At 35.8% G+C, this 13,601-nt stretch overlaps 1 protein-coding gene across 4 annotated transcripts in view; it reads right to left on the reverse strand.

The window, feature by feature from the left end:
• LOC138695868 (metabotropic glutamate receptor 1-like) overlaps positions 1-13,601 on the reverse strand; it is a 1,249,477-nt gene that overhangs the window by 358,268 nt on the left and 877,608 nt on the right. For all 4 annotated transcript variants that reach the window (XM_069820185.1, XM_069820186.1, XM_069820182.1 and 1 more), the window contains one exon: positions 10,724-10,989. In XM_069820185.1, the coding sequence (XP_069676286.1) occupies positions 10,724-10,989 (266 nt within the window). The remainder of the gene's footprint in view (positions 1-10,723; positions 10,990-13,601) is intronic.

Raw genomic sequence — 13,601 nt, forward strand, 5'->3', positions numbered from 1 at the left:
TGGATTTTTGTATGTGGGGGCCATCTAAAACAATTGGTTTATGCAGCAGGTATTCCTAAAGCAGAGACATTTCATGAACGTGTCATGGAAGCCTGCGAAAACATTCGACACCGTGTGGGAGTATTTGAAAGGGTGCGGCAATCCATGATCCGACGAGTGCATGCGTGTATGGAAGCATGAGGAGAATATTTTGAACATTTGTTATGAGTTTATGAATTGATTAACATTGCAACACTTGGTACCAAGCTGACAATATGTAATAGATTTTTTATTATGTTCTTTCATTAATAACTAAAAAACTAAGAATTTTCGGACATATATTTATATGAACATTTTTCCTTGTTTTTTTTAGGAACATGCCTCCAAGGTTTGTCAAAGTATTTCTGAAACATTCTGTATATAACCTAATTCTTTAGAATACAAAGAGGGAAAGCGATATATCTTTGCAGAAACTCTCTGAAGTCACAAAGGGCTTAAACCCAAATATGAAATAAAGAACAGTTTCAAGTAACAATTTCATTAAAATCAATGCATCATAACCATCTTTGAGAAACGAAATGTCACCAAATGTGGATTTGGAGAAGAATGAAGCATGTGAAATGGACAGACAGAATAAGAAATTAAACTGTGTTGGAAAGAGAGGGTGAAAAAAGAATGATGCTGAAACCCTAGATCATATAATATGTAACAGATAACTCATCGCTATGTTAAAATCGGCAGCACTTTGAAGAGAACAACCGCCAGGATCGCCACCCGTCCGCCGTAAACGAACACGAGATGGCAGTACAGTCGCTAATGGAATTCAAATGCGAATTACGACGTGACTCCTTATGTAATAACTAGATGGCAGCGTAGTAAACCTCAAAGCCTATAAGGCCGACCTATCTGGGTATATATGATCTAGGCTGAAACTGATCAGGAAGAGGAAAAGAAATTGGTTGGGTCACTGGCTGAGAAGAAACTGCCTACTGAAGGATGCACTGGAAGGAATGGTGAACGGGAGAATAGTTCGGGGTAGAAGACGACATCAGATGATAGAAGACATCAAGATATTTTGATCATATGAGGAAACGAAGAGGAAGGCAGAAAATAGGAACGATTGGAGAAAGCTGGTTTTGTAGTGAAATACCTGCTCTTGGAGAGGACACTAAATGGAATGAAATTAAATTAGTCTTCACGTAGCTCAGAGCAGCTAGCTGGATTAGCGATCCGATGCTACATTGGAAGAGTTTTCCCCACTTCAAGTAGCATAAAAATCATGGCGTATCTTTGGTCCCATCTTGCCAAAAACACAACGGTAGAGAACCTCACAGTTATTATAGCTAGTGCCCATAAATAACCGATTAAAATATAAGTATATAAATATATCCTACTGTATCCAAATATCATATTCATTTTGCCGCTGTAGATAAGTATCATAGGGTTAGGAAATGAACGGGTTACTTCAGCTGCTAATCTATGCGGATGAATATGTTAGGAGAAAATCCACAAACGATTAGGGGAAAACACGGGAATTTTACTGGAAGCAAGTAAAGAGATAGGTTTGGAAGTAAATCCCGAAAAGAAAAAGTATATGATTATGTCTCGTGACTAGAATATTCCACGAAATGGAAATATAAAAACGGGACATTTATCTTTTGAAGAGGTGAAAAAATTCAAATACCTTGGAGAAACAGTAACAAATATAAATGACACTCGGGAGGAAATTAAACACAGAATAAATATGGGAAATGCCTGTTATTATTCGGTTGAGAAGCTTTTATCATCCAGTCTACTGTCAAAAAATCTGAAAGTTAGAATTTATAAAACTGTTATATTACCCGTTGTTCTTTATGGTTGTGAAACTTGGACTCTCACTTTGAGAGAGGAACATATGTTAAGGTGTTTGACGATAAGGTGCTTAGGAAAATATTTGGGGCTAAGAGGGATGAAGTTACAGGAGAATGGAGAAAGTTACACAACACAGAACTGCACGCATTTTATTCTTCACCTGACATAATTAGGAACATTAAATCCAGATGCTTGAGATGGGCAGGGCATGTAGCACGTTAGGTGAATCCAGAAATGCATATCGAGTGTTAGTTGGGAGGCCGGAGGGAAAAAGACCTTTAGGGATACCGAGACGTAGATGGGAAGATAATATTAAAATGAATTTGAGGGAGGTGGGATAGGATGATAGGGACTGGATTAATCTTGGTCAGGATAGGGACCAATGGCGGACTTATGTGAGGGCGGCAATGAACCTCCTGGTTCCTTAAAAGCCAGTAAGTAAGTAAGTAAGTAAGTAAGTAAGTAAGTAAGTAAGTAAGTAAGTAAGTAAATAAGTAAGTAAGATCAGTATCATGGAAAGGTATAGGAAGTTTATGGACACTCTGTATATTAGAAAAAGAAGCCAATATGGTAGCAGCACAAGAAGATAAAACCTTAAAATAATCATTAATAAAGTATCCTAGACCATGTAAACAGAAAATCACCTCTTCAAGCGGCAGAAAGGAGGCGTTTTTTGTGTAGAACTGAACAAACAACTGGAATCAAGAAACATGGAACTGTCTGCTGTCCTAATCCTTAAGAGAAGAAAAGAATTAAAGGCTGAGTGGATCTTTGCGTCTTACTTAAATTTCAACAGCGGAAAAGAGCTGAAAAGAGATAGCGGTCCATCTCAGTTTTCCACAGGAAATTATTTAAAGATATCCAAATAACTACTGGTATAGTAGCCTACGGCTATTCCAAAGTATTGATGATATATAGAATTGAATGCCACTTTCATTGAAATGTGTAGGCTTTAGAGCTAATATATGCACAGTATTGTATTCGAGAATGCAAATAATTTCTTGTTTGTTCAGTACTGTGAATAATGTAAAATATTTACCAGTTAACCACATTTAACGTTCATTATTTTTACTTGTTAGAGCATTTAAATTTAACTATTTCATTTTATTCAGTTTGAACGTTTTTATAGCTGCAGGACAATTTAAATTCTTCCAATTAGTATACGATAGAATATATAAGAGATTTTTCATTGTATTATATTTTATTAAAAAAACGAAATGTATTTTTTGTTTAACAGTATTCCTTGTTGAGGCACACAATTACACAAACGGCTAGAGCAGGCATGTCAATTGATGCCCACAGGAGCAAGCGCGCGCTTTAGATCCCAGGAGAGCCTGAGCGCTTTACAGCGGAAAGGAAAGAGACAGACGAAAGAGTTGGTATATGCCGCTTGGTCGAGCTGTATTCAGGGAAGGTCAGCACTGATTCAATAGATAAAGGGAAGAGAACTTATTAAAATTGTATCCATGTTAATTTTTAGATTTGCCTGAGAAGTATAAGTGCATTGTAAGAATGTAAGTTTTAATTTTAATGCTCGTTTTTCACAAGTTTGATTTTTTTATTCAAAAGAAATATTTTCTCAAGTTTTCGTATAGAAACGTGAAATTTTCAGGTATAGGCCTATTTATTTAGTAGCCTTACAGAATGTTTTAGTAAATCTAATATACCATTTATACGTATTACTGAAGATAGTGTATTGACAATTTTGAAAATATTCGCATGGAAATTGTTTGTAAGGAAATGAATTAACAAAGCAACTACTGTTACATCATAAGCAAAAGTTACATGCGCATGTGTTGTAAAAATGTCAGCTCTATAGCTTCAGCAGATTTCGAGAAAATAATTTAATATTCTGATGATAGGAAGTTGCTCACAAATATCACCTTAAAAGCATAATGTGATAAGAGTTTTGTTACGTAATATTAGTTACACTTAAAACAGATACAGTACCTAGGTAACTTTGCTTTGTACTGTAATATTGTTTTGATTAGTTTATTGATTACTTTTGTAAGGCTAAAGATACCATCAATATAAATTCCAACTTATCATGTCATACTCAATCTCTTTCTTTGGAATATCACTTTCTTTATGAATGATGTGTTTCATCCACTTGATACAGTATAATATTATACTACTATGGAATTTAAGTGAATATTCCTTCTTAACTCTCTATTATGTTATTAAGATTTAAAACACAAGTGCACTATATAAGAAATCAGTGTTAGTACTTTTGTTTTACAGACAATATAGATAATATTAAACAGAAAGAAGCCATATAAAAATAACGACAAAATTTTACGTTCCGTTTGAAGTTTGTGCACCACTGCTTTCTTAATCCAACAGGTTGCTAATTCATATACACAACCCTTCCTCTTTCCATACTTAGCGCTTGCTGCCCGCGCACGACATCAAGGTCATAAAAATGCCCTTGCTTTGACATCACTGGGCTAGAATGTCACTATTCCCCTGATAGAGCAGGTTCGAATACCTGTGGATTCAAGTGAAATTTGTAATGCTAATAGGTGTCTAGCGTGATACTCTCATTTCCTCTACTGGCATTTCACCATAGTTCCATTTGCCATCAACTCATCGTCATCTCTTACTATTTATATCGCCTTCCATGTCGCTCCTAGAAGAAGACGGTTAGGTAAATGATGATAAATCAGTATCCGCCATTGGAGGAAAATATTTCTTGATATTTACAACAATTAGAAAGCAAAGAATCGTAAGACTATTTTACGTTATTCAAGCGGAAGATACATTTAGAAATATCCGTAATTTTTTAATTCATGATTACTCAAAATTAAACTTATTTGTATTTTATAGATTATAGCGGTTGCTGGTCATTCAGTGTTTTTCGTTAATGTGGTAATAGGTTTGTTAATAAATAACGAAATGTTAATTGCTTTGTTCTGGAATTTTTGAGCACACATTAGTAGGCATTTGTCTTTATCATCGTCCTTGCAGATATTAGGCCTAGTGGCCTGTTACGGTCTTCGTCCATCTTTTCAGAGGGCGTCCCAAAGATCGTCTTCCATGTGGTATATAGCGGAGAATTTGTCTTGGGAGTCTGGAACGGTCCATTCTATTGACATAGTTAAGCCATTTTTATCTATAGTGGTTCAGATGTTCATAAATAGGTGTAATTTCCAATTCTTTTGTAATTAGTTCATTCCTTTTGTGGTCAAGCAAGCTGTAGCCGGCAGTCCTCCTTAGAAATCTCATTTCCGCAGTTGTTAGGCGTTGAACATCTGAGTTTCAGGCAGTCCAGGCCTCACTACCATACATGAGGACAGGTCTTGCTAGAACTTTATATGCTTTTATGCTCGACCATGCCGAAATGTAGTAATTATACACGTAGTAGCAGTCCTTTAATACATGTCATTAAAGTACACCTATTCATTAAAGTCGACCTGGTTGGCAAGTTGGTATGGCTCTGGCCTTCTATGCCCAAGGTTGCGGGTTCGATCCCGGGTCAGGTCGATGGCATTTAAGTGTGCTTAAATGCGACAGGCTCATGTCAGTAAATTTACTGGCATGTAAAAGAACTCCTGCGGGACAAAATTCCGGCACATCCGGCGACGCTGATATAACCTCTGCAGTTGCGAGCGTCGTTAAATAGAACATAACATTTTTCCTATTCATTAATGTTCAGGTTTTCGATTATTCTCGGATATGCAATCGAAATACAACGAGGGAAACGTCATGGAGGCTGGAAATCCAATACTGTCACAGAAGGTTATGTTCTGTTACTATAATAATTAGCGTTAATTGTAAATAATATTCAAATAAATTCAATATGTCATCTCGTTTTTCAAATCTAAATCAATTTCCAGGTTATATCACAATTAGTTCATGTTATTCTCTAGATTATATCAAGGTCAATGACATTATTGTTTCTCGGGAAAAATAAATACTTTCGCGTCTGCGCACATCTCACAATTTACTAGCTATGCACAAGGTCACTTCCGCTCTTCAGTTAGATGCGAATAAAATGAATACTTCTGAATAATTTCAAGTTAGAAATATGGTCGAGCTTAAAAAGTCGTATGAAACTTGCCTATAATGGTAATTAAGACGCTCGTATGAAAATTATGAAACTCGCTTGCGCTCGTTTCATAAACAAACATACTCGCGTCTTAATTACTATCATTATAGGCTCGTTGCATAATGTACTATTAACCTGGTATGTTTTTGGGTTTTCGTAGTTGTATTTGTAGGTATTTGTACTGTTTAAAATTATTTAACTATGCAATCACGATATTTCAAACATAATCTTCAAGATTATGCATATTTCTATATTTGTACTGCACTAAAACAAATGTCATTATACAATTCATCAATCATATCATAAGCAAGCATTTCCCCGCTCTTTGGATAGCGCGTTCATTAAATATAATTTCGTTCAAATTGTTAATTTCAAGCCAGCTTAAAAAATTAAAGCCAACCTACAATTACTTAGATATTCCATCACATTTATTTAAGGATTCTGTCCACATTATACATGCAATATTGTTTCAAATTTTAGAGTAACATGAGGAAAAATTTCAATATTTAAACTGAATTAAACAAGCCCCTTTTCTGTACGAATTCAAATAACCTAGTAAAACAAATGTTACCACTTTTGGTTGTCAATTTATGCTACGTACAATACTAATGGTTTAGTTACACGGAGGTAATAAAATTTGAGCCTTAATTAGATTTTATGTCCAACCTGTAAAAGGGGTCGCAAAAACTGTCCTATTGTTAAAAATGTATCCTTACAATTATTCTTAAATATATATGGATCACGAAACTGACCTTTTCAAGAACCAAACTATTTATCAAAATTTATAAGATTCGAAATTTTTGTTCCTTCCCCTCTAACATTATTTATACTTGAATAAATTAATGTAACAATTAACATTTTATCTAATATAATTTGTCTTGATATAAACTACATATATTTAAATTTTTAATAGATACAAGGTACAGTACACACATAACTTTTGAATTAAATTTCTTCAAACCTGATCAAGAATTATTTTAGAAAGTATCAAATAAACAAACAAACCAACATTATTTACTGGTGCTGTTCCTGGTTGCAATATATGACCAAATACTTTTCGAGATTCTCGACTGAGAAGTTTTTTTCTATTGTCTCTCAAAATACATATGAAGGACGAAAAGATTCTATGACGTCATAGTGCAAATTTCATCGCTACCACTCAGCGTATTTCGAATTTCACAATGACGTCACGCTGCAGCGAAATAGGAACAAAACTGCTGGAAGGTTCGATGGCTATCATGGCGACTGTACAAGTTGTTGTCTGTGCTACGCAACAAGATTTTGTGAAATTTCCGTACTATCATCTCGTTCAAAGAAAAGAGAGCATAAAAAACGTATTTCTTGAACCAGTAGTAATAACTGGTCCGTTGACATGTTCGCTCATAAGCCATTAACATATTGTTTTTACGTTGTGCTCATTACAAACAATACAGCAGAACACACCGCCATGACACACAGTGCACGATGTCATTCGTCTGCTAATTCCCGCCCTATACAAGAACCAATCAGGTTCACTGATGGCGGCTGATGGATACTGCCACCACCTCTGCAAGCTGATGGAACCGGTGCGACACCGGTGGAGCATCAGTGACGTCATCGTTGACATTCGGAACACCGTCGTGCCATCAGATTGCTCAGCGCTGAGATTTGGAATACGCTCACTGCAGCAGGTACCCACGGTAACTGACAATTGAAGCTTTCTCTTTGAGAATGGAGCACACATTTTTCTTCAAACCCTGGATTCCTCTGCAATACTTCCTTCAGTTTTAATGTGACGGCTTCACCCACGGGTCCTGGTACTTGTTTCTGTAGAAACGAGTCAATGACACCAATTGCATCTTTCAGTTGTAGCGACGAAGATTCCAAGTACTCAATATATTTTGGAAGGTCACTGAAATGTGCCTTGAGGAAAGCAAGGAAGCCATATATGTTGTCACTGCTAAGTATAGGTTTTGCCTTAGGGATTGAGACAGCACTCCTCCACTTCGAGAGTGTTCTTTCCTCTCTCCCTCTCTGTCTCTCTGTCTCTCTCTCTCTCTCTCGCCCTCTCTGGAAATGTGTTGATAGTTTAATAGTCTAATAATTTAAATTACATGTCAAAACAAGGTCAGTTAAAATGGAACAATTACAATAAAAAAATCGTCAAGGTTATAAAAAAGATTTAAAATTAACCAACTAGAGGTGAAAAATTTCAGAGTAGCTCTGCTTAAATTAAACATATGTGATTTAAATTTATTTACAGCCTTCAATGACAGTTGACAAGAATTTTGTTGTGATTTAGGAAGTCTACATGTTATGATATTAAAATCATTTCCTTGTCTTGTGTCATAGGAATGAATATCATTTCTTAATGTTAAAGTTGGAAGATTGTCATTAACATACAAAATTAACTCTAGAATATATAAATTTATTATAGTCATGATTTTGTTTTTCACAAATAATGGTTTACAGTGTTCATTAAAAGCTGCATTTGATATAAATCTTATGGCCCTTTTTTGAAGCAATAGGGCCCTATTTATAAAAGCACTGTTGTCCCATAGCAGTATTCTATAGGTAAGAGTACTTCGAAAGTAAGTAAAATAAGCATCACGAATGTAGTTTTCAGGTACAACAGTTTTTAATCTCTTAAGAAGAAACAAAGTTCTTGAAAGTTTAGTAGAAATATATTATGATCAATATGATTATGTCTCGTGACCAGAATATTGTACGAAATGGAACTATAAAAATTGGAGATTTATCCTTCGAAGAGGTGGAAAAATTCAAATATCTTGGAGCAACAGTAACAAATATAAATGACACTCGGGAGGAAATTAAACGCAGAATAAATATGGGGAATGCCTGTTATTATTCGGTTGAGAAGCTTTTGTCATCTAGTCTGCTGTCAAAAAATCTGAAAGTTAGAATTTATAAAACAGTTATATTACCGGTTGTTCTGTATGGTTGTGAAACTTGGACTCTCATTTTGAGAGAGGAACAGAGATTAAGGGTGTTTGAGAGTAAGGTTCTTAGGAAAATATTTGGGGCTAAGAGGGATGAAGTTGCAGGAGAATGGAGAAAGTTACACAACGCAGAGCTGCACGCATTGTATACTTCACCTGACATAATTAGGAACATAAAATCCAGACGTTTGAGATGGGCAGGACATGTAGCACGTAAGGGCGAATCCAGAAATGCATATAGAATGTTAGTTGGGAGGCCGGAGGGAAAAAGACCTTTGGGGAGGCCGAGACGTAGATGGGAAGATACTATTAAAATGGATTTGAGGGAGGTGGGATATGATGGTAGAGACTGGATTAATCTTGCTCAGGATAGGGACCAATGGCGGGCTTATGTAAGGGCGGCAATGAACCTACGGGTTCCTTAAAAGCCAGTAAGTAAGTAAGTAAGTAAGTAAGTAAGTAAGTAAGTAAGTAATTAAGTAAGTATGACTTTCCCATGTCAACTTGGAATCAACAATAATTCCTAAGATATTAAACTGATTTGAATAATTTCAAGGAAAAATTGTTCCGGAGTCGGGTATCGATCCCTGGACCCTTCGCTTAGCGCGCGAACGCTCTTCCAACTGAGCTATACACGACACTATACACGACACCGTCACAATTTTTCCTTTCTATCTGGAAGGTCAGAAAGCCGGATTTGTATATTAAAGTGACTTTGTTCATGATCGGTATTTCTCTCAAAATAAAAAATCAATATATAACCACAGTCTACTACATACAGTCGCGAAACTTAAGGTGATTTTTTGAAAATCACGTGATAAAGCGCTCCAAGCGGTTAGCAACTAGAAACAATAGACTCTCCACGGTCGACTTTGGACTGTGTCGTATTTCCATCGAGTGCTAGCTCGTTGCGTATTTCACATTGATGCTTGTGAAATGTTCGTTATTGGTTGTAATGAAAATGTTAATGGCTAAAATACAATAATTGGAATCATAATATTTTACTAGAGACGTAGAAAAATTAAGTTTGTTTAATGAAATTTATTGATCACGTTTTATTTTCAATTCTGGTGGGATTATTATTGCTTAGGCCGACTTTTTTTTTTCAAAGGATTGCTGTTAATTTTGTTGTTATTTTTATTCGTTACTTTACTAGAGACGTAGAAAAAGTCTGTTACAATAAAATTTATTGATCACGTTTTATTTCCAATTCTGCTGTGATTATTATTGCTTAACTTCATCCCACTTTGTTAACTACGTAACTACAAGTACCGGTACACGTAAGTTACTCCATTAATTCATATTTCCATTATTATTGTTGTAAAGGGAAATGAAAATTAATATTTATTGGTTTCATAGTTAATTATCGCTATAATCTTGAATGAGTGAAGCGATTAAAGTAAATTTCAGTTCGTTTTGCACAAACAAAAATAATATTAACCAATTTCTTGCAGGTATCTTCGAGTTTATGGTGGAATTTAATATACTTCATTAAAACAATAAATTAACTTTATGCATTTAATATTTCAATAATGGAAGGAAGGTGTTAATTTTTCCAAAAGAACACAACGAAAGTGTAACATATTTTGTCGTCTGCTAGGAGAGAGATCTGCGATGAGGCGATAGTAGCGATCATAGTGGTGGGCAACTACCCATGTTTGCAGTTTAACTACATATTGAGCTTCGCGACTGTATATAATAGACTGTGATATAACGCAATAAATACAGGATAACGGTTACCAACAATGATTTAAGGTTTTTTTTTTTTTTTTAGGTTCAAGAGAATTCACAAATACGACTCCTACGATCATGATTCTGAAAGTATTGAAGAAGCTAGGAGTTCAGAAGCAAGAAAAAATAAAGGTAGAAACCTACAAATTCGGTCCCTAGTCATGAGGCAGCCTACCTGTACACTCTCCTCTCTCGGCAGAAGTTCCGATGCTCTTGGAGAAGACAAAGCTGGAGTTGCCATCGTCGTCGCGCATGGTGCAGTTGAAGCGGTACTGCCAGAACTCACGGAACCAAGGATTGCGGGCGTTGTTGTAGGGGTTCAGGTTGAAGTAGTAGTCGTCGAACTCTGTCACATTCGGCGAGTTGATGCGGATGGAGATGCTCCCCCGCGCCTGGCTCTCATATCCATCTGTGACATCGCTGCGGTCCGCCCAGCCGTCACTGCAACAAAACAAAACCGTCGGTTTAGTTCTTCTGACGGATCGCGCTACAGAGCATGAAACCACATTGATTAATCCAACGATGCCCAAGAGACGCAGCGTCGCTGCACCGTGAACTAGGTTATGCTATGTCAAGGGCTTTCATAACACTTGCGGAGTGTACCGTAAACCCATGTTACACCTCTTTTTGACTTGACAGGACACCGGAGAACCTAAAGGTATAGAGCAGGTATGCTCATTCTTTGACTCTCGATTACGTTCTGGAATCGGAACCTTCCAATGTAGAGCGTGCTGTTCCTCGTTCGAAGCTCGACAGATGACTGCGGAAGGCAGTTCAAGTACTTAGTAACGCACGAACAGTGCGGGACAATGACACAGTTAAAATCTTCTGTAAGAAAACGATCATTCCGTACAGTGTGGGAGGAAGACTATTTGTTGTGCGTTCGGTGAAAACGTAAAGTGTTTACTATGTTATAAGGTACTGTCAGGAATACTACTGAGCAACATAAAACGACATTATACGCTCTGCCACCGAGAAAATGTCGAAGTGATAAGGAAGCTGTTTTCTGTAATGTGTATTTATATACCAACGTTATTATTATTATTATTATTATTATTATTATTATTATTATTATTATTATTATTATTATTATTAGTATATAAACGTTTAAAAAACGGGAAAGCCCCAGGCGAAGATAATTTAAATTTCGAGCTTTTTAAATACGCTGGAGAAGAATTTACCTATCGATTTTTATATTTCTTAAACAATATATGGGCAGGATTAAACCCCCCAGAAAGTTGGCAAAAAAGCCATTGTAGTACCCATTTATAAGAAAGGAAACAAAAAACTATGTGAAAATTACAGGGGTATAAGTCTTCTCAATTCTGGATATAAGATCTATACAATCATAATCAAAAATAAACTATCACATCTTTACGAAGACAAAATCACTGAAGAACAGAATGGATTCCGAAAAGGAAGATCATGTTGTGATAGCTATTTCACCATGAAGATTTTAATTGAAAAGCACAGAGAATTTAATATTCCAACCCACTTAGCTTTTATTGATTTCATAAAAGCTTTTGATAGAGTTGATAGAAATAAACTTTTAGAGATTTTACGCTATGATAATGTGCCAAACCAAATCATTCTCTCCATTTATAATTTATATCAACAAAATGAAATTGCCATAAGAACTGAACGCGGAACTACTAGCTGGAATCCATCAACCAAGGTGTTAGACAAGGGTGCGGTCTTTCCCCTCTGTTGTTTATTATATATATGAACCATATTTTATACATTTGGAGGCAAAGTCATCATCATGCTGGAATTCAAATTAATCGAAACACAGTTCTCGATACACTAATGTTTGCCGACGATCAGGTTATTATCGCTAAAACAGAGGATGCTTTACAAAGAGCCATTTATAATTTGCAAATAATCGCCTCTGATTTCAATATGGAAATCTCAAAAGAGAAAACAAAGGTCATGGCATTTTCGGGAGAGAACCCAATTCCAAGTAAGATCTTACTTATGTACCAAGAGGAAAGAGGAAATTGGGAAGACCACGAAAGCGCTGGCATGAGACCGTAACAGATCCTGTAGGGTCTAATACGTGAGGGATATCATGATGATGATGATGATGATTATTATTATTATTATTATTATTATTATTATTATTACTATTATTGTTTGATTTTATTCCAAAAGAAATACATGTTATGATAAAATAATTTTTTCAGGAGTGCAACGTGCACTACAGTTTCAAGAATTGAAAGCACTTCATGAAAGGTCAAACATTGAAGAAAGTCGAACAATTAGTACCTGAATAAAATATAGTTTTTTTTTTTTTAATGTTTAATATTGGTCGACCAGCAAACTTGCTATACAGACCACTGTTAAATTATGGAATATCACATGCAGAATATCATGCTGAGATTGGCTCTAAAGGCTCCTCTAATTAATTTAAATTGATTAATTAAACATTTATGTGAATAAAAATATGATGATTTTCTGTGTTAAATTTATGAAGAGTCGTCAGTATCACTAAGAAGGATGTCTTGAGGTAGTTTCCTTTTAAGTCTAGATGGCTGAGAAGATCTTGCTCCAATGTTATATGCCACAGGTCCAGGAACGCCAGGAAGTTTGTTGAAGAAAGATTTTGACATTGAATGGATGTACTGTTCTAGTGGAAGAAGTCCCAATTCTTGATGCAGTTGTTGATTTCTTACAAACCAGGGGGCATTTGTTGCAGTACGCAGGAACTTGTTCCGGAGAACTTGTAGGCGATGCATGTGTGTCTTATTTGCAGTCCCCCACACTGGCGCTGCGTAAGTTAAAAGAGGTCGTACAAGCGAGAAAATATAGTTAATTATATCTCCGTACTGGAACAGCTCAAATGTGAATTCACAGAACATAGTTTTAGTGGTTTTAGATGTATGGAGAGTGATATTAACCTTTTTGTGAATCCCTTCATAGGAAATGTACAATCCGTGAGAGTGCACTTCTAGGATGCGTTCATTGATTTACAAAGTGACGTTGAATTCAGAAATACAGAGAATATAACTTGACAAGAATAGAAGTGTTAAAAAAATGAACAAAACGAAATATCC

This window comes from Periplaneta americana, chromosome 3, assembly GCF_040183065.1.
Source record: "Periplaneta americana isolate PAMFEO1 chromosome 3, P.americana_PAMFEO1_priV1, whole genome shotgun sequence".
NCBI classification, from domain to species: domain Eukaryota; kingdom Metazoa; phylum Arthropoda; class Insecta; order Blattodea; family Blattidae; genus Periplaneta; species Periplaneta americana.